This window comes from Thermobia domestica, chromosome 5 (genome assembly GCF_964235325.1).
Source record: "Thermobia domestica chromosome 5, izTheDome1.hap1.1, whole genome shotgun sequence".
NCBI lineage: Eukaryota > Metazoa > Arthropoda > Insecta > Zygentoma > Lepismatidae > Thermobia > Thermobia domestica.
In genome coordinates this window covers 254,660,744-254,687,203 of record NC_137458.1, presented here as the reverse complement: position 1 = coordinate 254,687,203, position 26,460 = coordinate 254,660,744, and the positions used below count along the sequence as shown (strand labels likewise).

The 26,460-nt window shown below is 35.1% G+C and overlaps 1 protein-coding gene across 1 annotated transcript in view; it reads right to left on the bottom strand.

The window, feature by feature from the left end:
• Nucleotides 1-1,556: 1,556 nt before the first annotated feature.
• The window catches only part of LOC145686552 (leukocyte elastase inhibitor-like), a 53,514-nt gene continuing 28,610 nt past the window's right edge, over nt 1,557-26,460 (bottom strand). Inside the window, exons 6-8 of the mRNA XM_081759989.1 lie at nt 20,258-20,437; nt 16,220-16,361; nt 1,557-7,834 (exon numbers count right to left, since the gene is read on the bottom strand). Of these exons, the coding sequence (XP_081616115.1) occupies nt 7,713-7,834; nt 16,220-16,361; nt 20,258-20,437 (444 nt within the window). The 3' untranslated portion in view covers nt 1,557-7,712. The remainder of the gene's footprint in view (nt 7,835-16,219; nt 16,362-20,257; nt 20,438-26,460) is intronic.

Here is a 26,460-nt window from a genome sequence, read left to right as displayed (position 1 = left end):
GTAATGTGATACCTAGTTCGATAGATCTTCATACACTAAACAGCGTTGTAGCAAAAGATTATTTATATGGGTCACCGTTTTTAAAATGGCCGCCATGACATGGTGCCTGTATCAGATAAAACGTCCAGTACCACTAATATGAAAACGGTTGGAGATAGATTAACAGGATAAAACTCGTATATGAAATCACAGAGGGTATTTATCATTCCACGCCTCGAGAATAATTCAACGGAGAAAAAGATTATTAAAGTATAAGTGACATTAGAAAATTATGTTTTCGATCTCACTCCGTAAGTGGGTGAAGCAGGAATGATTGGTAAAAGCTCAAATGAGAACACCACTTTACTTGCAATGGATATGGCTTGTCTGTAACACTTGGATGTACAAGTGACTGGTACTTAAATGAGCTAATATTGTGCAGACAACTTTTGAGCAATACCCTTTGTGATTTTCTATATGAGTTTTATTCTGTTCATCCGTTATTATCTTCAACCTTTTCCATATTAGTGGTACTGGACAGGCACCATGTCTGGCGGTCATTTTGAAAACGGTGACCCATATGAACAATCTTTTGCCACAACGTTGTTTAGTGTATGAAGATCTATCGAACGAGGTATCACTTGACCCATATTTTCGTTTAAATTTTTTTCAGTTTGGCCTGGGCCACCATGAAAGGCGGCCATGGAGGGCACCGCGCCAACATCATTCGATTTGCCCCATGGCTTTCCTATTTCAGTTTTTGTTTGGTTCATTTATGTTCAATCGTTTTCATATTAGTGGTACTGGACGTTTATCTGATACAGGTAACATATCTTGGTGGCCATTTTGAATACGCTGGTCGTTATGAAAAATCTTTTGCCACATCGCTTTTTAGCTTTTAAAGGTCTATCGAACGATATGTCGCTCGTCCCATGTTTCCATTTAAACTTTTAAAGTTTGGTCCCGGCCCCCTTTGAAGAGGCGTCCTGGGAGGCACCACGACATCTCCATTCGATTTGCCCCATGGTATTTCTTGTGGCGTTTTTGTTCAGTTCATTTATGTTCAACCGTTTTCGAGATATTTCCGTGGAAAGATTAAAATGGACCACCCTGTATATATATAGCAACCGAGCAACACCGAGCAACAAAAGTTATTACTAGAATAATACATCTTAAACTTCGGGGAAATCCATTCTTCATCTGCAAGTATTGCGCCTTATACATACAAGAAGGAAAGGATTGCCTCTCATACATATAGAGCAGGGATACAAATAACCACTCGTCCACTTGCTCGGGGCGAATAGTTCATCGATGCGGGCGAGTATTCCTATTGTGGGATGTGGACTAGTAGTTTTTTTTTCTTGGGCTAGTAAAATTTTGTTGCTTATTTGCATCCCTGCACATAGAGAAAACAAGAATTGCCTCTTATACACCTTCTGGTGATCGGACACTCTTACACATAGCGACATACCATGATTAAATCCAGTGGCGAGCGCAAAAATTATAGATGTTAACCAATTCATATAATTTCTCCTTTTAAATGATACACATACTAAACGTCGATGTCATAATTATTTATTTTTTATGTTTTGGAATTTCTGTAATTTAGCTATCACAGTTTTTGTCCTTTGTATACACCCTTATACCATCCTATCCTCTACTTTAATAGAGGGCAAAGATGTTGAACAATTTGCTGTTTCCTTGGACTCTGAATAAGTAGGTTACATATTACTTGTAATACGCCCTGTCAAGAAACTTTTTTTTTTTTTAAAAAAAATAATCTTATTTAGTGACAAATCTAAGAATTCCTTTGGTGACAAACTAACGACAATTTTTATATCTATCTAGCGACTATCCCTGGTCAAGTATTGGCAAGACTGCATCTTGTAAGCTTTCATATTCATCTTCACAAGCTTTGTTAATAGTTTGTTCATAGAAACTAGAATTCAAAATGATGCCTAATATTGAAAGGGAAATATGGTACATTGTGTTTACTTTTACAAAAATAATTTACCCGTTTTCGTGTCTGTTGATAGCTCGACATTTTATAATGTGTTTCTATTGGGGTTCAATAAGTTACATTTCAGATTGTTTACAAAGAGCAGTCCTTGTTCTTTATCATAAGTATCTTTTCTACGGAAACAGAAAGTGAGCGATATGAAGCTTCTATTTATTCAGAATATTTCTCTTATACAAGGAAAAACATATAATCAAATCGAACATGTTTTAGTAGATAGAAGAAGACAGTCTAGCATACCTGATGTTCGGTCGTTTAGAGAAGCTAACTGTGACAGGGATCATAACAGAGGGATTATCTTTGAGTAAAGGAAATATTCAATATCTGAAAATGGAGAGATTTTTTTAAAGAAATTAGAAGAGAACCTGGTGAGAGGGAAATACCAGGTTGAAGTGTCGAATAAATTCTCGGTTTTAGAAGATTTGGAGTGTACTAGCGTTGAAGATACTTGGGTTGAATTTAGAGATAACTTTAAAATCTCAGCAAAAGAAAGAAAAATAAGGGCGCGTGGAAATGTGTAGGAAGAAACTATGGTTCCATCAAGAATGCATTTAACTAGTAGAAATATCGTTGACTGCAAAATCCGAACGAAATAACTATATATATATAAAGAGAGAGAGAGAGAGAGTGAGGAGGGTTACCAAAGAGCACACACGCCCTAAGAGCGCGCAGTGCCAATTATGATGAAGTGGTAACACACAGAATTGTTATTGCTACGCTGTTTGATGCGTCTTTGTGTGAGAGTTGATACGAAGAAAAGGGATGTTAACGGATCTCTGCAAACAGAAAATACAGCTAAAAATAACTTTTTTGAATTCTTGATGTAATATTTTAATACTCTTAGTTAAGAAATTATTCTGATATAGCAGCTAACTACAGTACTTTTGTTGCATGGTAGAAAACATGAATGTAGATAGAATTGTTTACCATGGCTTTGTTTCGGGGGTCTTGCATGTGCAGCCAAATGGATGAATTTTACTCGGGTTGACTGCTGTTTCCCAAAGAGTAGCGTTAGTGAGTTACCAAAGAACGCGCAGGTACTCTTTGGAAGAATTTCTTTGATAGTGTGTGTGGGTAGCGGCATTCATATTACAGTGTGGTTATTCTCATCAATTACTCTCGGAGTGTAATATGATGTTTGAATGGATTGTAGTATTATTTGTAATTGTTTGTCTTCGATTCAAGCACCAACTGTAAATCATCTATAAGAAGTATTTTAAATTCACAAAACTTCTTAAATTAAATGATGATGTGGTGTTCTGCCCGAAGGTAGACCTTTGGTCCATGGTAGTTTGCCATTGTCTTTCATGGTATGATGATGTCGTCCTAAGAAGTGAGGAAATGATAAAAATAAAGACTCTGGAAGTGTTCTGGAAGAAGATGCTGAGCGAAATATGGCTTCAATTACGATTGTAATGAAACCACGAACTAAGAATTAAAAAAAAATCATCATTAATTTTACTCATAAAAATCATAATTTGTGGGTGAAACTAAACGAAGATTTTCTTTAATGTTTTAAATTTCGTGTACGTTCATAATATAATTTTTAAAACCACATGGACGTGTAATCAAGAAATTGTTGGAAGCAAAAGCAAAATAGTTTAGAATCACCTGTATACGAACAATTGGAAGCAAACCTTAGGGTAAATTAAAATTTAAAATTCTTTTTATTTTTTACATCGTTAGATAACAATATTTTTCAGAAAATGTTATTTTTTTTTCATATTCAAGTCTTACAATTTCATTACACCATAGAGAAAGGAAACGTTTTACACCTATACAAGCCGCAACAACAAGCACGTTTGTTCATCCTAAATACATCATTCCTCTTCCGAAATAATAAAAAAAAAGCGACAAATTGCACGTACCAAATGTCGATCTGAAATTCTTACTATTTCTTCATTTCACAAGTTTCTTCAGAGCAAACGAGTCAAAGGAAATGTTAAGTCAAGGAGAAAACTCTTTGATCATCCCGATGAGCCATTCACTTCAACAAAAATAACTGCAGCTGAGATCAACCAAAACTTCATGCGCAATGTGTCACAAATTGAATGAAGAACCAATTGACGAAGACTGGATTCAGCGCATTAATTGTAAACGATGGTGACATGAGCAGTGTTCGTCTTACAAAGGGGTTTATGTTTCAAGTATGATAGGTGTTGAGTGCGCCCTCGTAGGGACCGCAAAACGCACTCTTTGGGACACTGGTCCTTAAGAGTACGCATTTGAGTTTTTTAACTTTTTAACGTATATCTCCATTTCTACATCCAGTAGCAAACTTTTCTATTTCTTACAATGTAGCCTAAACTTCAATTAAAATTTTGTACAATTTATATAATTTTTGCTTCATTACTTTCGGAGCTATTTGAAAATGAACATTAAGTGCGTGCCCTTTGGTAACCTTCCATTCTCTCTCTCTCTCTATCACATCAGCCGGGAAACTTTCAAAACTTCGAGAACAAAGAAACATGTTTTTTATAAGTTAGAATTATTGAGCTTGAAGATAATAGTAGAAACAAAAACATTCGGGACGTGTATAAGAGTACCAAGGAATTTAAGAAAGGCTATCAACCTCGCACTTATATATTAAAGAAAGCCGACAGAGTAATTCTCACTGATACAGATAGCATCTTAAATAGATGAAAAAATCTTTGACGATTTGCTTAGAACGCAGCAGAAAATTAATGTTTGTGGAGAAAGGAAAATACACACAGCAGAACCGTATATTTCAGTACAAATCACTAGAAAGAAATTAAAGAAACACAAATCTACAGATGCAGGTGACATTCCAGTTCAGTGAACTTTAGCTGAAGATTAAACATTTTGGAACAAGACACACAAATTCATCTTCCTAATCTGGGACCAGGATGAATTGCCACAAGAGGGAAAAGAAATAGTCATTGTCAGCGTTCACTGAATGGCGACAATACAGATTGTAATAATTATCGAGGAATTTGTCTTTTGTCAACATACTATAAAATTCCTCTCAAACATTCTATTAGCAAGATTGATTCCATATGCAGATGAAATTATTGAAAATTATCAGTGTGGTTTTAGGTGAAATCGATCAGGTATTTACCATTCCACAAGTAGTCGAAAAGAAATGGCAATATAATACCGCAGTACGTCAATTATTTATTGATTTTAGAAAGGCCTACGACTCGATTAGGAGGCAAATAATGTACAACATTCTTACAGAAGTTGGAATATTGGAAAAGCTAGTTATATTAATTAAGATATGTTTAAATGAATCCCAAAATAAAGTCTGAGTAGGAAAAATCTTGTCCACGAGCTTTCAAGTCAAGAATGGCTTGAAATAAGAGGATGCGTTGTTGCCATTATTATTCAACTTTGTTCTGGAATACGATATAAGAAAAATCAAAAACAGGAACCAGGGCCTAGAGCTGAATGGTATTATAACCATGTTATGGATTATGCTAGTGATGTAAACTTAATATACGATGATAGGATAACAATAGAAAGAAGTTCACTTGTGTTATTAAACGATTTCAGCGACATGGACTTACAAGTAAATGAAGAATAAACTAAATACTTGGAAGTTCGTCGGGATCGTAACCCTGCATATTATGACTGCGTCAAAAATAAAAGTAGACATTTTCAATTACATAGGATCAACATTAACTGATCAATATCATATTCACCAGGAAATTAAATGCAAAATAATAACAGGGAATTCATGTTGTTATTCAGTTCAAGTGTTTTGTTGTCGAGGCATTTATCGAAGTATTTCTCTTCTGTCAACATCCTATAAAATCTTTTCAAATATTCTATTAGCTGGATTGACCCCATACGCAGATAAAATTATTGGAGATTATCAGTGCAAATTTAAACGAAATCGATCAACCATCGACCAAATATTTACTTTTCTTCAAATACTCGAAAAAAGTGGGAATACTATACCGCGGTATATCAACTATTTATTCATTTTAGAAAGGCGTACGACTCGGTTAGGAGAGAAACATTATACAAAGTTCTTACAGTACTTGGAATACCGAGAAAGCTTATTGGATTAATAAAGATATGTTTAAATAAATCTCAAATTAAAGTTCTGGTAGGAAAATTTTTGACCACGATCTTTCACGTCGAAAATGCCTGAAACAAGGAGATGCGTTGTCTCCATTATTATTTAACTGTGTTCTGGAATACGTTATAAGGATAATCAAAGATAGGAACCTTGAGCCTAGAGTTGAACGGTATTCACCAGGTTATGGCATATGCTGATGATGTAAATTTAATAGAGGATGATAGGAGAACAATAGAAAGAAATGCAGAGATCTTATTAAACGCTTGCAGGGACATGAGTTTAGAAGAAAATGCAAAGAAAACTCAACACATGGAAGTGCGTCGGGACCGTAATACGGCAAATTATGCATACGTTAAAATAATAATAAATGCAATTTGAAGCTTAAAATATATAAAACGATAATCATGCCTGTTGTTCTGTATGGTTGCGAAACATGGTCGATTACTCTGAGGGAAGAACATAGACTGAAAGTATTTGTGAACAAGATCCTGAGACGAATATTCGAACCCAAGAGGAACGGGAATGGGGAATGGCGGAAACTTCATAACGAGGAACTACATAATTTATACGGTTTACCCAACATTGTTAGGGTCATCAAATTTAGGAGGCGCAGGTCATGTAGCCAGGATGGTAAAAAGTAAGAACGCTTTCAAAGTCTTAACTGGAATTCCAGTAGGAAAACGACTTAGGCAAAGATGGGTGGACCTTATTAATATGGGTCTCGCAGAAATAGGAATACAAAGTAGAAATTGGATCCAGTTGGCTACGAATAGAAGTCAGTGGAGAGCTTTTGTGAACGTGGCATTGAACCTTCGGGTTCTAAATGCCATAGATTTAGTTAGTTTATGCCCCCTTCTCCAAAATTTTCGCTACAACTCGTTGGTCCGTGTACACTTTCATACTCTTCCCACTATATTGAAGAATGGTCTCTGGACAGGCGCACACAATGAGTGCCAGCTACTAGTAACAGGATACGTTGACCAATTCCTGCTCCATGCATTGAGTCCAGTCTGGGATTTGATTTGAAACCTGCTTTACACATTCATTAGATTTAGTGTTGCACTCGAAACATAAAGGTTCCTTGTCTCGTTTCGTGTTGATTCTCCAAGTTTTCTTACTCCTCTTATCTCATTTCGTGGAAATATTTCTTAATCTGTTCTCGTTTGGTGAATTTATGACATGTTTCATCTACAAATTTTCACGGAGGTTGTGATTAGCAAAATTTAAACCATAGTTATTATTGGAATATAGTGTAATGGATTTTTTGTCTTTAAACGTTCATAAAAACTATTCCTTGCATTCCTACAATCACATTTTCAATTTATAGATTTTGTTCAATAAATTATATAACACCAAAAACAGTGTTTGAAAATTATACTTGAGAGAACTAATAATGCACTCAAGACATGCAAAAACTCTCTCTCATCTTGAAGTCACAAATTAACTCTGTGTTAACGTTGCATGTGTAAAAGCACTTATGTGTGTGTGTGTGTGTGTGTGTATGTGTGTTTATATACACAATACATCAGGTGGTGTATTATACAAAATGTAAAATCTTGAATCTTGGGAATTGATATCTATCTACCCAAATATACTATTGGGTTCTGAATTTGGTATACTTTAGATGTTACACATGATGAATTTGGCATATGAGCACTCGACGTGTTTTATTTATGGTTGCTGGATGATGGTACTGAGCACAATAATTCCAGATTTTGATTCGACAATGAAACTGACAAATGGGCGGTTTGCAGTGAAATTCACAGGCATTATAGTATGTCCAACCTTCGTCTCTGAAAAGTAGAAAAAGTAATGAGTAATTTTTAAAAAAATATTTGAAGAATAAGTTTACAAAATTAAACAAAATTATAGATATTGCTTTTAAAGAGTTGAGCAACATGCAGTTTCATCATATACTAATCAATTTGTCAATTTATCAAAAATATCTTAAGTTTTAATGAAGTTAAAGAAGATATGTTCAGTAAAATGGTTTCACCTGCTTTCTTCGTCTCTTACTTAATGCTTCATGAATTGCAATGAAATGTTTAAATTGATATAACTCTTTCGGTCTTTTCAAGCCAGTAACATTATTGGAATAACAAACTTATTTAAACCATCGAAGAATATTTAAAAAGATACTAAAACAACAATCGGTATCAATTACTACAAATCAAACTTTTTAAATATTTTTTTTGATTATATGCTTTTCTCTTATAAAACATGAACGTTTTGCTTTACTGGATCTACTATTAATATAGACATTTAACCACGGCCACGGCTTGAATATATAAGAGCTGTAATCTTGCTTCAAATACAAGCATCGAACTTCCTCACACAATTTGTTCAGCACACGACATCTTTGATCTAACCATAGTACCCGGCACACATATTACCCGTTTAATAACATATCTGAACGATTTTATAATTACTCTACTAACAAAAGACAAAGAAAGACCTCAGACTGTAGTCTGTGTCTCACAATTGTTATTAATAGCAGCTATAGTAATGAGTTTAATAAGTGTCACTACTTGCGATATTGGTTGCCCGCCTGACGCTAATAGATGTCACTAATAATAATAATAATAATAATAATAATAATAATAATAATAATAATAATAATAATAGATTTGTTAAATAAAACAATTTTAGATTGTATTTGAGTACATTTTGAATCTCTGTACTCTGTATAATTATTCCACACTTTAAATTCTAGAAAATTATATAGCATTTGCTAAATAGCCATATTACAAACGGTAAGAATTTGCGACGAGAACATATCGATACTTCCACGATTAGTATGTTAAGGTATGATACAGAAATGAATACAATTTCAGCTGAATAGCACATGCAAATGTCCAGTAGAGATTTGCTGTTCATTTAAGTGTTAGGAGAGAGAATTTCATAAAAACTGAGGTACTTGAAACGGACAATCAAATTGGAATTACGTAGGAAAAATCAATATGCTCTTTCGACGGCAAAAGAACACAATTGAAAACAGATAACACATGATAAGGTATACGGAACAAGTTGTAATAAGTATCATTATAAATCCTTGGTATATTTTTTATATCATACTTTATATATACCATCAGTCATCATGTCAGAAATAAATTAAGTTTTCAAAAATATAATTACATTATATTTGTAGGTAGTTTTAGATATAAGTTGCATTGAAAATGGAAAATTCTAAAATAATTTTTGCTATCTTTTTTCAACGTGAGGACTAGTTCCTCAAAATTAGAAAAGTTGTTCCAGAAACAAGATGCGTAGTTAAGAAGCCGAAAACATATGCCAAGACATCTTTGAGAAGTTAAGTGTTTAAACATTTGGAGGTAAGCATCGAAGTAGAAACACACCGTGGTAGTTATTGACGGTAGTAGTAGGGCTTTTATGTTGCTATTAAAGTAGAGTAGCAATCACTGAAAGTAGTAACAAATAGTAATAATAATGTAGTATAGAACATTGAATAGAATATTGTATAAGTTCTAGATTTCTTAGTCGTAATATTCTCTTCAACACATTTTGCGTGTTGATGAAGTAGGTTACTACAGTCATCGAAAGATTATTTTATATTCTTTTAAGTAATTTGATACCGGTGTTCAGTTTACGTTACGAGAAAGCAATATTAACAGTTTGTAAATAGATTAAGTACTGAACACATTTTTGTATCAGGTAGATTGTCCTACTATTTGACAGAATTTGATTTAGAATGTGGTTCGTTAGTTAAATCACATATTTATGAAGAAAATATTAGGAAAGGTCTCGTATTTATATGATTCTTTTTGCTACTCCTTAGGCAACCTGAGCACTGACTTTTTCATCAGGGAAATTTTAGGCCCTATGTTTGAAACCAAAATCTTCATAGAACTCTGGATGCCATTAATGAAATCAGTGTATGTATAGTAGATCTTCGCTCTACACGGATACCACTACCTCCCTGGTTCGCACGGTTGTCTGACATCTTAGCCATCTTAGCCATCATTGTTTCGGTTGATACGGTCTTCCAGCTGACAGCTTTAATATATTTTTTTGAGATTATTTATACTTATATTATTTAAACACTGAATATACAGCTGCGGAACCCCCTATAATTTGGCTAAGTTTCGAGACTGAATAATAATACATTTACCTCTGGTTCACATAGACTAACTAAGTGCTTAAAGACAGCTTATCGTTTCAGCGCTTCTTAAGCATTGCTTGCTATGGCTGAAGTAAGTAATGAGATTATCACAGAGACTATTTAGCCTTTTGGTGCTGAACGCCTTAAATACTCCGCAAACATCGGCCATATCAGATAGTGCTATTACATCAAATGGTATCACTCACACGAGTGAATTGTCTGCTGGTATGAATAATCATGTGACCACTTTTCTCATTGTTTCACACTACGTAGTCTCGAGCTCTAGTGTTTTATTTGTTGGAAAAAATTGTTTCCGCAAGTGAAACTGAGTGATCTAGATAAAGATAAAAAAGACACAGAACAATTGCGTGCTCCAAAGAGAGGAAGAACCAAATTCATCAAGCGGAAATGAGGTCACGTTTCCAAGTACACATAATTTCAGATGTTTATATGTACATCTTGTTTTCTTTTCTAGGCACTCGAGGATTACAGAGCACGACTCTACAAGTTAAAGTCAAATGAAAAATATATATGATTATATACTCTTCGGGTCCTCATCTGAAGATACGAATGTGGGAACATCGCAGGTAAAGAATAATATAGTAGGTCTACCAATTCATCTAATAGTTACATCAATTCTTTCCAGATGGAAGAGTCCATAGACGATGACACTATCACCACCCCTTACCGTAACAATCGATGAAATTGCTTGATGGATTCGTAGAGCAGCGCTAATGATTCCAAGTTAATCTACGACGTTGCTTCAAATGAAATGTTTGGTTTTCATAACGATTGAAAAAATGCATCGGAGGGACTACAATTATATATAATTTTAGCTTTATTTTGACCCGTAGAATAGAGCTGTGCTGTCAGTTTAAGCCGAAATTCCCTTCACGTAAGCCACTACACAGAAATATTCGTTATGAAAGTATAAAGACGCATTGTGGTTGGAATAGTTGGGGTGAAGAAATAATTAAAAGAAAAAGAATAGTAATCGACTTGAACAAACGATCTTAAAAGTGTGAAATAGTAAAAGCAATTATAAGTAGAAAATAATATACTATTAATAAGTGCTTAAAACCTGAGCGTAATTCATTACCTCTAGTTATAGGAATGTTTGAGGTTTGTGCTAAGTCAAACCAATTAGGTAAAAATCAAACTAATGGTAACTTTATATTGAATTGAGAACGTTGTCGGAATTGATCGAATAGAAAATCTCTGTTTTTCAGAAGTCGATCAAAAAGATTTGATATGAAATTAAAATTGCTGTACTTTGTTAACAAACTTCACAGAGAATTGTGCTGCCGAGATGAAATCTATTCTGAAGTCATTGGTCAATGGTCATGTAATAGGGATTTCATTAGTGACAACGGTAGAAGGAGGAATGGGGCTAGCTCTACCCCTCCACTACCTCTGACATAATTAAAAATACATAAGTTTCTACCTAAACAGTTTCTCTACACTTCCGCTTACTTCTCAAGAAATTAAAACCGGCGTTGTGAGTGATTTTTATTTATAACATATGGAATTCGAATATATTGTATACCAGATGATTATTTCAAAATTAATGTTCCTGAAAATATCTCAAAATACCCAAATACTTTATTTCCGAAAAGAAAAGGGGTTTAACCATGGACAGGTCCGTAGCCAGGAAAATATGTAAGAGGGGAGGCGATCCAACCATATTATACTTCATCACCATATGATAGTTCATTTGCAAGCTTATCGTGAATATTTTAGGGGGCAATACAAATTTAAGTGGCCGCCTCCCGTAGACTCCTGGATACAGGCCTGACCATGGATGCCGATCCTGGGAGTCTGATGGACTTCAGCCGCCACTGAAGTTCTCTTGGTATGCGTTCTTTTTTAACTTCTCATTTATGTCTCGTTAGGTGAAATCTGACAAACGTAATCAACCCATTCCCAAAGTTTTACAGAAATCGACACATGCTCAACTTGCAAAAAGCACAATTTCTAAAATGCTTACGTTCCTCACCAAGATATAATTCGCTGGCATTGCATTTCAATAAAAGTTATATACAGTTTTGCGGATAATATAAATATAATATACAAATATGAAACTGGTCTTTTTGTGATTGAATTGTGGAAAGACGACCAAAGTGACTTTGTTTTAAGAAGTAGTTGTGGCTTTCTACTATGCTACTTTCATTAAAATGCGTATTCTTAGAAGAGAGCGTAGGAGAGATTTATAACAATAATACATTATCTCACGAACCAACGATGTATAAACTCCTGACAAAATGTAAGAGGACGGATGTTAGTGTGTTTTTGAAAATTTTTAGTTTTAGGGGATAGCGGATAATACTTCCATATATTGTTCCACATTCAAATTGTTTTTGTCTTGTGTTTGTGAAAGCATTACAGGAAGATGGCTAAACACCTTGAACCAAGTTTTGGAACAAACTTGGGAAGATATGTAACTTCATCTGGACTTTTATTCTGTCAATTTCATTAAAGAATGCACTCTAAGAGAACAGAAATCAAAATGTATCCCTAAAATACAGTATTTTATTGGATTTATCATTAACTTTTTTTTATAGCCAATACCTTCTACTTTTTCTAAGTTTATTTAGTACTTGCAGCACTGATTACTATACCACTCTCGGACCATCTATGTAAGCCGGACAACTGGACTTAAAACATTTATATTTTTGCTGAGCGTCATCATTTTTTCCATATTGCATTCCGGACAGAACTCTTAAAACAAATGGCGGTAATCTTGTGTTTTCGGGAGCACGCTTTTCCCAAATTCTCAGTACATTTCTAAGGTTGTTTCAATATTTGTGTAGTGCGTAGCTATAGAGAAATATAATCTCCATCCACAACAATCGTAAACGCAGATATAGTGGCCAACTTGTGAGTTTCGATCTAAAACGCTGTTCCTAATTAAAGTTTTATAAGTCGAATTCAAAAACCCAACGACCTTGGCACCATTCCCTTCTTTCTCTTTAATGTAGGGAATGAGACGTCCATTCCAACTATTGCAGGCTGGTAAAGCGGTTCACTTACCTTAAATTTTGAAGAGCAACACCTTTGGAAACATACCCTTCTATTTCTGTGTTCTGCCACCCAACATTTTCAGTTCTGGCTTACTTACACCTTCCTTCCCTTTCTCCATGTGACCCTTCAAGAAGTATTCTCTTCACATGTACGATTCTCCTTCATGCGTTCATTAAAAGCGATGAAACAATAACATTCGTCGCTAACCAACCCAAATAATGTAATAGTCTGATTGTTATTACAATTATATTTCTAGCTAATGAACATACTTTTTTGAAAAATATGGCATAACGAAAGGTCACAGAACACATTGAAAACTCGCTTTTGAAACGTTTCGACTCAAAACATTATACATGTATTGCACTTTGTTACATAATTTGATCAAATACATACATATATTGTTTTTTGAGGGAAGTTTGGGGGTCCTCCTATACTTTTGGCAGGCGCTGTCACGGTAAAACTAACTTCTGAATGTTCAATGGCCATCATCGATTCTACCTTGGAGAGTAGAATAGAACTTATTTCAGTAGAATGGACCGTGAGTAGAGTGGGGACACTTGGCTGAGTTGTAACGAGATATCCGATTTCTTTTGTAGATGTAGATCTATGGTGAAAAAAGAGTTTGGGGTGTGTACTCGTTCTCTTTTCACACCTCTTTTTTCCAACCCATATTGAATATACCAGGGGGTGTACTCGTTCTCTTTCACGACTACTTTTTAACCCTTATGTAACATAGGACTTTGAATATACAATAGAATAGATGACGAGTATGATTGGATAATTTTAACAAGAATACTTTGTATTTAAAATTACAGGAAACTACGATGTCGGAGACTTATCCGGAAAGCATGATGCTGTTGGTTTATGCAATTGCTAAAAGTAGAACATTTTTTCACAGGAGATTGTTCATGGTCTTAGCAAGTATCTAAGAATAGGTTACGTTTTTGAAATAAAGCTTTATAATTTTATCTAATAATACAAAAACAGAATTTGCTGACAACACAATTTATTGTCGCTGTCAAATTAAGCAACCTTTTATGTCGTTCTGCCAGTATGGAAAAGCCAGGAACTGCTCTGTTTTTGTTCTTTTCCGTGCCCTTTGTTACGTTGTTCGTTTTTGTACGTTGTCGTTCTTTTAATCGTTGATTCAGTGGCGCTAAATTGCTGCAAGTCTTAGCTTAGCCATTTTTCATTCCGAAGACAATGTCAGATATGTGGAAAATATAATTTATTTATTTTTTTTGTTGGCAGGTGTGTAGCTAACGCTGATGTTTACAAGGAGGAAATCAATCAAAATAGCTAGCTGAAATAGCATACGTAATATAGTTTGGTATATGAATTTGATAGTCACTGTAATATAAGCAAATATCACACTCAGCAGAAATCATGTATTGCTGTTGAGTTGAGCTGAGCTTAACGTCCCGTTTAGCAGCGAGGGTATGTGAGCCGTTGACCTACTGATTAACGTGGAATCCCAACTACATGAGCTCCCACGTGGAATCGAACCCGTTTCTCCCACACCAAAGGCGCGTGCGCTAATCGCTTAGCCACGGAGAAGCTCAAATCATGTATTTCCTCAATATAGTTATCACATGATCAAAAGACAAAATATTGTTTTTATTACTTTGTAGATTAATGTAGAATTAATTTTCATTATCATAAAGTTTTTAGTTTGAAAATAAACTTCTTATTTTATGGAATTGCTTACTAATCTAGAGTTATATGTACTAAACAGCTATGGAAATTCTGCTTGGGAACACATAAAGTGCTACCAATCTCGGTGCCGTATTTTGGCTAACACATCCCTATTATGAATATTTTATAGACTTGGACATCGACGAGGACCGCGGTGGCTCGGTGGTAGAGCGTTTATGTCTGGTGCGTGGGATCCCTGTTTGGATCCCAGCTGGCGCCAAGGCAGTTTTTGGTGGACAATCATCATATGCGTGGGTTTCCTCGGGAATCATCCGTTTCCTCCTGCATTCATAATTCCACATATATAATTCATTTCTCACCATCTCTGTCTCCTTTAGACTAACAGCATAACCTTGGGACATAAACCTCAAAAATATCATTGTTGTTCACCGATGAGAGTAGTTGTAATTCTTAAGATGAAATAGTTGGTGGCATACGCTATCTCAGCCGGGAGACATGATAACAGGACAGGAGTTGTCAGTTCAAGTACCGGAGCAGTACTTGAGTTATCCCCTTGTACATAAGGATTTCGAAATCGAACATTTTCAGAGGGCACAACTAGAGAACCTACTTCAGCAAACCTAACAAATCTAGTATTTGTTTCTACCAACTAATAGTTCTTAAGTTAATTCTTTAAAAGTGTGGTGTCTTGCTTGCAAGTCCGTTTAGAAGTACAGTCTAAGATAGAACTTCGTTGATGACCGGACATGGGATCCCGTCCATGTTTATGACAGGTAAGTATATTTCTTTTCCGAGGTTTAAACCAGGAACTACACTGCCAGTTTCCTGAATGCTTCCATGATTAGAAAGGAGTAGCGTAGCCACACTACTTACTGATAACTCGTATCTACCCTATAGCGTAGACGGCGTGTGTAAACAACAAACAAACCCCAAAACATAACAGTTTGGTGATGTATCACCGGGTACGTAAATAATAATAAAATGTATATATACTATTTTGGTGGAGGTGCACCATGAGTGGAAGGGTAAGTTCCACCAACCCCCTAAAAAGACTTTAACTACTTACAAATATAACAAATATACATTATGTAGTGACCAATACATTTTGCCTACGAAGAAATATTTGTCACTTTAGCTGGATCCTCAAACTCGTCCAGCTTTTCTTCCAACAATGATTCGTTCAAAGTTTATAAAAAAATTAAATCATTATGTGGAATATGATTTTTTTAGTAATATATCTTTGAGTAATGTTTGTGGTTTGCTGTTACATACCTCAGTACATATATACTTACTTTAACGATCTAAAATTTATCATTTTGAAAATATTTTCAATATAGTTCATTCTCGAATATTAAACAAAGTATACAACAAATTAACTAACCCATAGTAGAGGTGGATTTCGTTCCCTCTTCATTCACTTCAATAAGTGATTTTTGAATAACTTCGGACACCACCAGAGGCCGTTCCAATGTAATTCCACTCAAGTCTGCCTTCTCAGGAATGAACACATCTTCAATACCAAGCTGTAATAAAATTCAAGATCGTTCTTGAGGTAGTTTTCATTGTATTAATGATATATGGTTTCTCTCTCACCTAAACTCTTTATTATCCCTTCATATATTGGAATATACTGGTTCCAGAATACAGCAAGTAAGATATTGTTTCTTGTTATTGCAAAATCTTCGTAAATCTGAGGTTACCCAGTTGTAAGTCGGATACCGAAAGTCAAACATCCTACTCTGAAGGAAAATGTAACAAATGTCTGAAGGTGTTGGTGTCTGAAGGAAAATATAATAAATGTACAGGAATCGCAACTCATACAGTGAACAAACCCTATGTTTAATTGAGAATGATTTAAGTTGGTTTTGAGTTTTACGTCCTTTCTATCAGCGAGATGGACCTACTGATTAACGTATAATCCGAACCACACGAGCTCACTCCAGGAGTCTAACCCGCGTCTCCCACTTAATTGAGAATTTGCGCATAACAAAACTTATTGCTGTGACTAATGTGTCTGTGATAAGTTTGAACCTTGAGTTTGTATAGATAATTAATATGAGGAGTGATAGTGTTTTAGAAATTCAGTCTATTCTCTCGGAGACAAACAGCGAAGCTATTAGCTGACAAATACCTCAAGAGCATGGTAAGGGGGTGTTATGGGTATTAATTACCAACAATTACTGACGTGTATATTTGTAGTGTAAAAACATCATGTTGGAGGTTGATAATAACGCTTTAGTAAATTTGTTCAAAAGAACAAACATTGTCAATTTGTTATCACAGTCTTTTGATTATTTTAAATCTGACTTACGTTTAAATTTTCACTTTATTCAACAAGACTTACAGTTCATTCGCATTCTCAGACCCAAAAAAATATTTCTTTGTTATATTAACATTTTGTTTTCCTTGAATGTATTAATTAATAAACTAGCAAATCGTATCTGCATGACTAAGATAATCTTTTAAGACGTCGACCTATACTAACACTATTTCTTAAGCCAGCCGTCGATTCAATGAACCAGGAATGCAATGATCCATGCCTTTGAACAAAATCAAGGTACGCGTCTCCTGATAGATATTCGAACGATGACTGCGGTGTGGAAAAATACATTCTGTCACATAGATTTTCAACGTACAAAATTTGTCCAAGCTGAAGGGACAACTCATCGTAAGTTACGTGGTCTTTACAAAAGGCAAGAACGGGTTAATTCTTTGAAAATATGTTCAAATTTATTTCAGGCTCTAAGTTAATTTTAAATCAGTAGTTTATGTGCCAAGTTTTTCTGGACATCCAAAACTGAGGATTCATATTCCAGAGGATGGATGTTAATATGCTGAAAGGATCGTCAATGAAAGATTGTGAATCACGTCTGACAGTACGTTAAGTATATTTCATTTTCCTTCCACATTGCTTTCTATCTCACTATTCATTCACTCTCCTAATATCACAACATGTTTATTCTAGAACAGTGTCAGGTTTCATTAGTCAAAGAAACCCATGTCTCGATCCCAATACTCTCTATCCCAATACGGCTCTAAATATTTGTTTCAAAATATTGTGGGATAAGCCCGTCAACTCTACAGACTACATCCCAGTACTTTCCTGAGTTACGAGGGCTAATAACTAGCTTCATGTGGTAGAAATACTGGTTTCAATATTTCATTCTACTTTTAGTTGATATATTATTTCAACATTTTCTCGGCTTTGAAATTCAGTATTTTTTAAAAATCCTGTTTCTTTGATTAAGTTCTTATATTTTCTGTTTCACTTTCAGTTTTGAGTCACATTAATTTTCCATTAGTTTGAGGGTTGTAACCCTCCTTTTTGCTAAACTTCTCGGTTTTGCCAATTTTGTTTATCAAATCTTTTTTCTTATTATACAGGGTGCGGCACGTAAAACCGGCCCGTAAAGTGAACACATAAAATGAAATGTAATATATTGAATATGATTAACTACAACACATAAATGAAATATAACGTATTGAATATGACTACTCACCTTCACAGCAGCCTTCACAGCAGGTGCTGAAAGTGTCCTCCGCCCACTTCAACACACATGTGAGCACGATTGAGGAGATTCATATATACCCTTGTCAGTTCTTGTGTTGTAATGCTATTGGTGACATCCTGGATCCTGCTCTTGAGTTCTTCAGTTATGTGTGAATTTGTTTCGTATACTCTTCCCTTTAACAGTCCCCATAAGTAAAAGTCACACGTGGACAAGTCTGGTGACGGAGGAGGCCACAAGCCTTTGCTGATTGTCCTCTCTGGTGTAAACATCTCATGCACAAGGGACAATGATGCAGCTGATGTGTGGCATGTTGCACCGCCCTGCTGAAAGTAACATAACTGACGCTCCTCTTCGGTCAAGTGTGTATAAAACTCCTCAAGGATTCCCATATACACGTCACTGTTCACTGTCGTCTCAAAGAATATGGGCCCAATAACGCGTGTGGCGGAAATGGCACACCAAACACCAATCTTCTCATCATGCAAGGGTACCTGGTGGATTGCGTGTGGATTTTCTGTCGACCAATACCGGTTGTTTTGTGAATTTATGTACCCAGACAGGTGGAACCACGCCTCGTCTCTCATGATGAGCATTAGTGGATCCAAGAAACCACTGGCAACATTGCTCAACAGCCATGAAGAGAAATGCACCCTCTTCTGCAGGTCAGGCTCCTTCAGTTCTTGAACAACACTTATCCGGTACGGGTTTAACTTCAGTCCCCTTAAAACACGTCTGCAACTTCTCTCACTCGCATGAACCTGTTGACTCAATCTCCTGGTTGACTTTCGAGGACTACTTGTCATTATCTCCTCCACCTGCATCTTTAATTCAGGTGTGCAGACAGATGGTCATCTGTTCCTGGGAGCATTTTGAACCGATCCTGTACGCCGCCATTTTTCAATCAATTCCTGAATGGTGCTTTTTGCTGGCACAGAACGTCCTGGAAATTTCTCCCGAAACAAATTCTTTGTTTTCACAAAAGATCCAGTGAGAATGAACTCTTCAACAATGGCAACACGCTCGGGTATCGAATACGGCATTATCACACACTGACACTCACCCGGCTTAACACAACGAGGCCTTTTTCTCAACTGGTTTCGACAAGTTTCACTGGCTGCGGCTGCACGTGACTGCTGCAGGTCACGTAAGTCGACCCGACCTCGACACGCCATCTCTTGGTAGGAAGGTAGATTATTTAAGTGTTGCCAAAAACACAATATACCAGAATATTACGACGGGCCGGTTTTACGTGCCGCACCCTGTATTTTATGTAGTATTTTATCTCCACTCGGATTTGACTACTCTCCTCCGAATGAAAGTCCTGCTATATTTTTGGAAAGTTGAAGGGTTATTCTTGTCATAACCTTTTCTCATTTATACATATTACAGTTTTGTTCCTGTGAGAGAAACTTTGCAATTCATCGGTTTCTCTCCCTACAACATGCTGGAGTCCCATTATCATATACTGTGTTTTAAGGTTTTGAGAGCTGAGTAATTAATTTACCTTTGGTGGTATATTTTGTTATATTTCGGTTTTCTTTGTGCGTTTTTAGCTTATTTTATATACCCACTGTATTTTATACTTTTATCTACTACTGATTTGATAGTCGTTTAAAGCATTTTACACCACGAATTGGTTTATTTCCCACTGAAAGTGCTTGTGAACGAGGTTTCTTACCAAGGTATATTACCTAAAGTATACTAAACTGTATCTCTTTCATACTATGTACAAAATTATTCTTAATAATGCAAATTGCATAATTGTATTTGCAAGTATCAGAGAAAACATTTTCTTGATTTTTAGGAACATTGTGAGAAATCGTGAAAGGTATTTTATTTGTGCTGTTTACACTATATATTAAAATTTAGTGAATACATGACAATAAGTGCGCAAAATATGTACATACCTTCTTCAAAGGATTGACCAAATCTAAAGTACTTTCAATTGTAAAGGCTGGTAGGTATAGGTAAACCCCTCTTTCGTGCATATGTAATGTAACATCATCCAGTGTTGTAATCTGAGATAGAACATTTGTTACATTCGAATTTTTAAATGGTAGTAGGATCAACATAAAAAAAGCATCATCCTGGGAAGAAAGAGAGACATATAACGTAGAAAATGATAGAAACAGTATTATAATACAGTCCTGATAGTTTATTGAAAGTAAAAACAATGTTTAGTTTCAGTTAGTATATTGACCAAAATATAGTTAACAGAACATCCATTCCATTAGCGACAGGTAAAAGATTACTGCACAATTCTCAGTACAGAAATGACAAAATAGTAGTCGTTCGAATGATTTATCGTTTTATTTTTGGAAAAAATGTTTTTGTTGTTCTTAAAACGGATGGTTGATGATCTAATAAACAAATGAACGATTCTGAAACCTGGCTTCTGCAATTGTTAAGGAAATATTTTACTTATGAAAATGGGAAACATATTATATATGATTCTAAAAAAAAATTGCTCCTGCACTTGTCTAACAAGTTGGAAACGGTACTAGATTGACTTTTTCCCGCTTCGCTTTCTCAAGTTTAAAGATGTTTTGACTCGGAGTTATGTACTGTACCTATACCCCATTTAAAAAGTTAGGATGGAGTACATGACTTACACAATTTTAGGAGTCACAAAATCGAAGTGAAATTTTGGCAGCGATGTAATTTTATATATATATTGTACAAGATCAGGAGTGTTTAATTGCCAAAAAATCGTAAAATACATTGCCCTATACTGACTGATACATTGGTTCTCAGGGATGGTATTATTGGGGTGCAGAATCAAAGAAGTACAACTAAAAGTTTAAGTGGATGTATCGTTTTCTGTCATGAACAAAATGTGTCAAGATAATTTAGAAGTATAATTTATATCTTAAATATTTCTTATACTTATATTGGCATATGTTTAAAAGTAGTTCGCATTATTTCAAACAAAATGAATTACTTTTTAGCATATGCTGTCGTTTTACATATATGGATATTATCATTACTACACATGTGAAAGTATTACGTCTTATAACGATTTCTCAATTTTCTGACTCATATAGGTTTTTTAAGTTCTAGTCATTTACTAAAATGTGCAACTTTGACATTCCAGAACGGATGGTGTTATTTTAAAGGCGAATTGAAAAAAAATACTGTAACTTTCTTTGCAATTGCTGTATTCTTTATCGATACTCTTATTTTGTGACATTTATTGTTATGGGTAGTAATCAAGATACAATTAATGTGCCTTCTTGTGACATAAGGTTAGGAGAATAGATTATGGAAAGATGAAAGACGAATGTCATATTTCCTGTCATTATCTATAAATACAACCACTATCAAGATACGATCGTGTTGTGTGGAGAGATTTGCGTGATGTAGTGTAACTTATAGCTAGGTCGGCGAAATTTTATTAAAAGAAAAGCCACCCTAGTGATTGGTTTCAATCGACTAGTTAGACGAATCCTGCCGTGGGAACACACAGCAGTTATTCCAGTAGTCAAGTTGGTGGAAATCATAGTGATTGGTACCAATTGTCCGAGGCGTCGGCAATTACTTTAAGCCTCCAAATTTGGTATTATATGTTTGTGCACAAACTCTGATGTAGAGTATTTCGTCTTATCACTATTAAATACATTTACATACGTAGGTTTCGAAAGGAAACTTTAATTTTTATAAAAGCTTTCAATCTTTAATATCATACCTAATTAAAAGACTAATATAAGTACCTCCTTAATATTTTCTCATAAATGTTTTTTTTTAATTTTCAAAAGTAAACATTACATTTTTCAAATAAAAGTATTATTATAATGTATTGCTGTTTCTCTTGGAGTCATTTTCCTTATTTTGAGTTGAAATTTGCAATATATATATATATATATATATATATATATATATATATATATATATATATATATATATATATATATATATATATATATGTCATAACGGTTTACCTTCAATTATAATTAAATATTTACTTTAATATTTAACATGATTAATTTCACAATATTTCACAATTTTTTTTTATCGATTTCCACACGGCAGAATTTTAATGGACTCCGAAAATCTAGCACACTATGCATACAATAATCTTAAGTAATTGATAAAAATAAAAATAGCACTTCTATTTAATCAATAATATCATTTGCTTATTTTTACGTTTCTTTTCAAATGTCACTCGGCACTTTTTTTAAAATATCACCTTTCTTCAATACTGACAAACAGGCCAATCACGTGCGACACGGAATAAGTTTGTTTTCCTTTCTTCAGGTAGCGGACAAAAATGACATCCTTTTCTCTTTCGTGAAATGATATATTATGTTCTTGTTTCTGGTCAAAGAACTGGTTTCCGAAGGATTCTTCCGACCAGGAGACGTATCCCTCTAGGACACCTCGTGTTCACGAGATGTGCTTGTAATATTCTTTCTGAAAATTCTTTAGCTAAAGCTTCTATGAAATAAAAACTATCTATTTGCTTATTGCACTTGTGTGAAGAATACAATACACATACTCATACACGTAAGAGCGTTGGTGATCAGATTGCCATAGGCAATCGAATTGTACGCCTGCTTTAGAATAAGTAACACATTTTTGATCTAATTCTTCCACATCATATTTTGTGTCGTTATAGGAAGATATGTGCTCAGCGGACGCGATGGCTCAGTGGTAAAGCGTTCGCTTCTGGTGCATGGGATCCCTGGTTCGATTCCACCTCGCGCCAAGTGACCTTTTAGTAAACAATCACCGTGTGCCTGGATTTCTGCGGGATTCTCCCGTTTCCTCTCACTTTCTTCATTCCACTATTTCATTCATTTCTCATAATCACCGTCTCCTTTAGCATAGCCGGCATAACTGTGGGACGTAAAACTCAAAAATTTCACTACCTTCTCATATCAGCTCAGGTTTTCCGGAGCTGATGCCATCCACCTTTGAATGGTGCTTAGTACATATTTGTTTTTATTTTTGGAACATGCGAGAGATTTGTAGTGTCCTTTGTGAATTCATAAAGGAAACAGCCAATCTTTCTCTTTTTTAAGGGTGGAAACTCTGGTGGAATTTATCTTATGATTTTTCTTTAGAGGTCCAACATACATGTAAGTCACCTTTCTGTTTTTCAACTCTAATGCAATGGAATTAAATAGTTGCCATATTATTATTATGTTACTATTGCTGTAGAAAATTGGTTTAGCCAAATGGATTGCACTCTAGACGGGCTTTAATAGCTTCTGTTCTTCTGATTAAAGACCTTTTCCATCGCTGTTCTCCCCGGTATTGAGCATTTAAAAGATAGTGGATTTTTGCATTATACAAAATCATGATTTTCAAACTATATTTTTCTAGCTTGTTTGCCATGTACATCCGAAGCCTACAACAATCATGCAAACCTATAAGCATTTCGTCTGCACAGATCAAAACTCCGTCTCTCAGAGAAACTGTCTTATGAATTTTTAGTCATCCTCTCTAGTAACCAAGAAATAGCTGCAGCGGAATCGTCTTTCTTCCTTTCCTCCCTATCAGAATTATTATTGAAACACAAACTAATAAGTAGAATCAACATTCTCTGCATAAAGAGATAAGCTAGGAAAATATCGCGGCTTATTCCATCTAAGGGAAATATTGATCCTAAGATCTCACGGTTAGGTTTAAAGATTGCTGAGAAATATAACACTCCAATAAATACCCTTACTTTTGTAGATTTGATGTCCTTTAGTTCATTCTATCTTGAATTGCATATATTCTCCTGTAAATATCAATTAGTGCATTTGACTATTTCATTAACCGCATCGTCAGTAAATAAACACCTATCTTGTAATGGAGAACAAGAATCATCCAGTTGTTTGGCACTTGAGCACAAAATTGTGAGTCGGGTTTCTAAATTCTGTACAGGCTCTTTCGAGGCCTACTTGAATCTATTACGTCCATAAAACGACATTTGACTTTCATCACTGTTAACTACCAATCTTAATTAATATTTAATTCTTCCTTACTCTCTGTATCATGTCCCGAATTCAATCTGGATTTGTATTATTCGATTCAAGCGAATCACTTGTTTCCTCTAGACCATAAATTACAAAGTTTTCAAATTGTGGCTGATCAACATTTAAGTGTTCTGTAGAAGTTGAAGCCATTGTAACACATATAGAACTTAATAGACAGAAAAAAGCTATTTCTAAATAAACGGCAGTGTTAAATTGATACTACAAAAAGGTGTAGGGCAACTATGATGTGGGGTCACTTCTGGCATCAACACAAACAAAAGCTTATTTCTTGGACGACATACTAACTTCATCGCAAAACTATCCTCTTCACACGCTGATATTGAACTAACATGAAGGTACCGATACTACCTGTGATTTTAACCACTGTATAATGTACGTATGTTAAATCAAATATATGATGGTGCGTAAAAGAACCCCATAACAGTTTGAGGGTTAACAGCTTAGAGACTAAAAAATGACTGAGAACTAAAAACTACCACTTTATTTTCTCTAGTTAGTTAACAGCAGAAAGTGAACATATACACAAGGGTCTCTTGTAGATCAAAATAAAGTTAGTTGAAGTGTAATATTCCGGATTCGGAATTCCGAGAGAGAGCGATGTCTTGCGCATGATTAATGGATGAGGAGGGAGCATGAACGTGAGAGCAATTGGGAGGGAGGACGAGAAAAAGTAAAACAAATAGGATAACGAGATGGAAAGTACGCACCATTTTACAGAGAGGAAAATTAGAAAATTTTGAAACAAAAGAGTAAATGAAGTAAAAGGCCTAGACACGGTATGACTGAGTTAAATTAGAGGGGAAGATAATGGTGAGCTGAGAAGAGAATGATATAGACTATTTTATTATAAATCTGAAAGAGTAGGTAATAATGGTTTGGGAATAATTCTGATTGAACTGATTGAAATAGTAACTGATTGAAATAGAAGTAGTCATGTTAACTGGAGAAGGAACACAACACCGAGAGCCACAAAAGAAATCGAAGCACTCGAAATTTCTGTCTAAAAGGAGGACACACTCATGGACTTATCATCCTCCATGGGACTGATTATCCTCTCTCTTGGTTGCTCTGAACTTTGGGAATACAACCTAATGTCTTATTGCTCCAGGTCTTAAGATATTAATTCCCTTCTTTCGGCTGCTCTAGGCCTTGAGATTCCCAATTACATATCGGATGATGTGAACTTTGAGATACAATTGTCACTCCTCTTCTGGTTGCTGTGGACCTTGAGAGCTCTGACCTCTCTTGGCTACATTGGTCTAGAGCATCTCGTTAAGAGTGCATCGGATTGGAACATCGTGACAAATCCACACCTCTGACGACTGCTCTTTGTGGGGGAGTCTCATAACTGAAAACATTCTTCACATTACTTCCTAATTACTGGAATAAGTCACTAATGTATAGGCTTTCGTACCCAGCTTTGTGAATAGATTTTTATTATACAAGAACTCTTGTTTTAAAAGAGTAAGGAAGTAATGTAAAATTTCCGATGTACTTCTTCACTACCTACAAAAGATTACATTGTAAAAGCGATTAGACGACCCAATCGATACGGCTCATAGCACATACTTATTGCTTTTCTCGTTCAATAACATCAACCAGCAATATTGCAGGTATATCAACCAAGTTTTGATAAAGTTTGTTTAAAATGTTAAAAATTGAATCGGAATGAGGAGTAGGTTAGTTAATGCATACAACTCGGTTAGAAAAAATGAAAGAACAAACAAAGCGTAGGAAATACGATGGATTCAAGAAATACGCAATGTTTTACCAGTAAATTACTTTTTAACAGGCCTTACGTAAATAATAGTTTCGGCATCGGAGCTTAAAAATTGACTTCTAAGGGCAAATCATGTAACAATTTGTCACCCAATATTTTTGAGTATATACTCAACACTGATCACTAAATTGACGGTGTCAGAAAAAATACCTCACGGGAGGGGCGGAGAAGGATGGGAAAGCCGAAACTTTAACCGCTTCTATTATTCACTATATCTCTGTAACCGTTGGAGCTAGAGCAGTCAAACTTTTTTTAAAAATTTTTTTGTCTAATTGTTTTCTACAATTCAATTCCAGTGCATTTTTTGAACTAAATATAATGGTTTTCTTGTTATTTTCATTTTCAC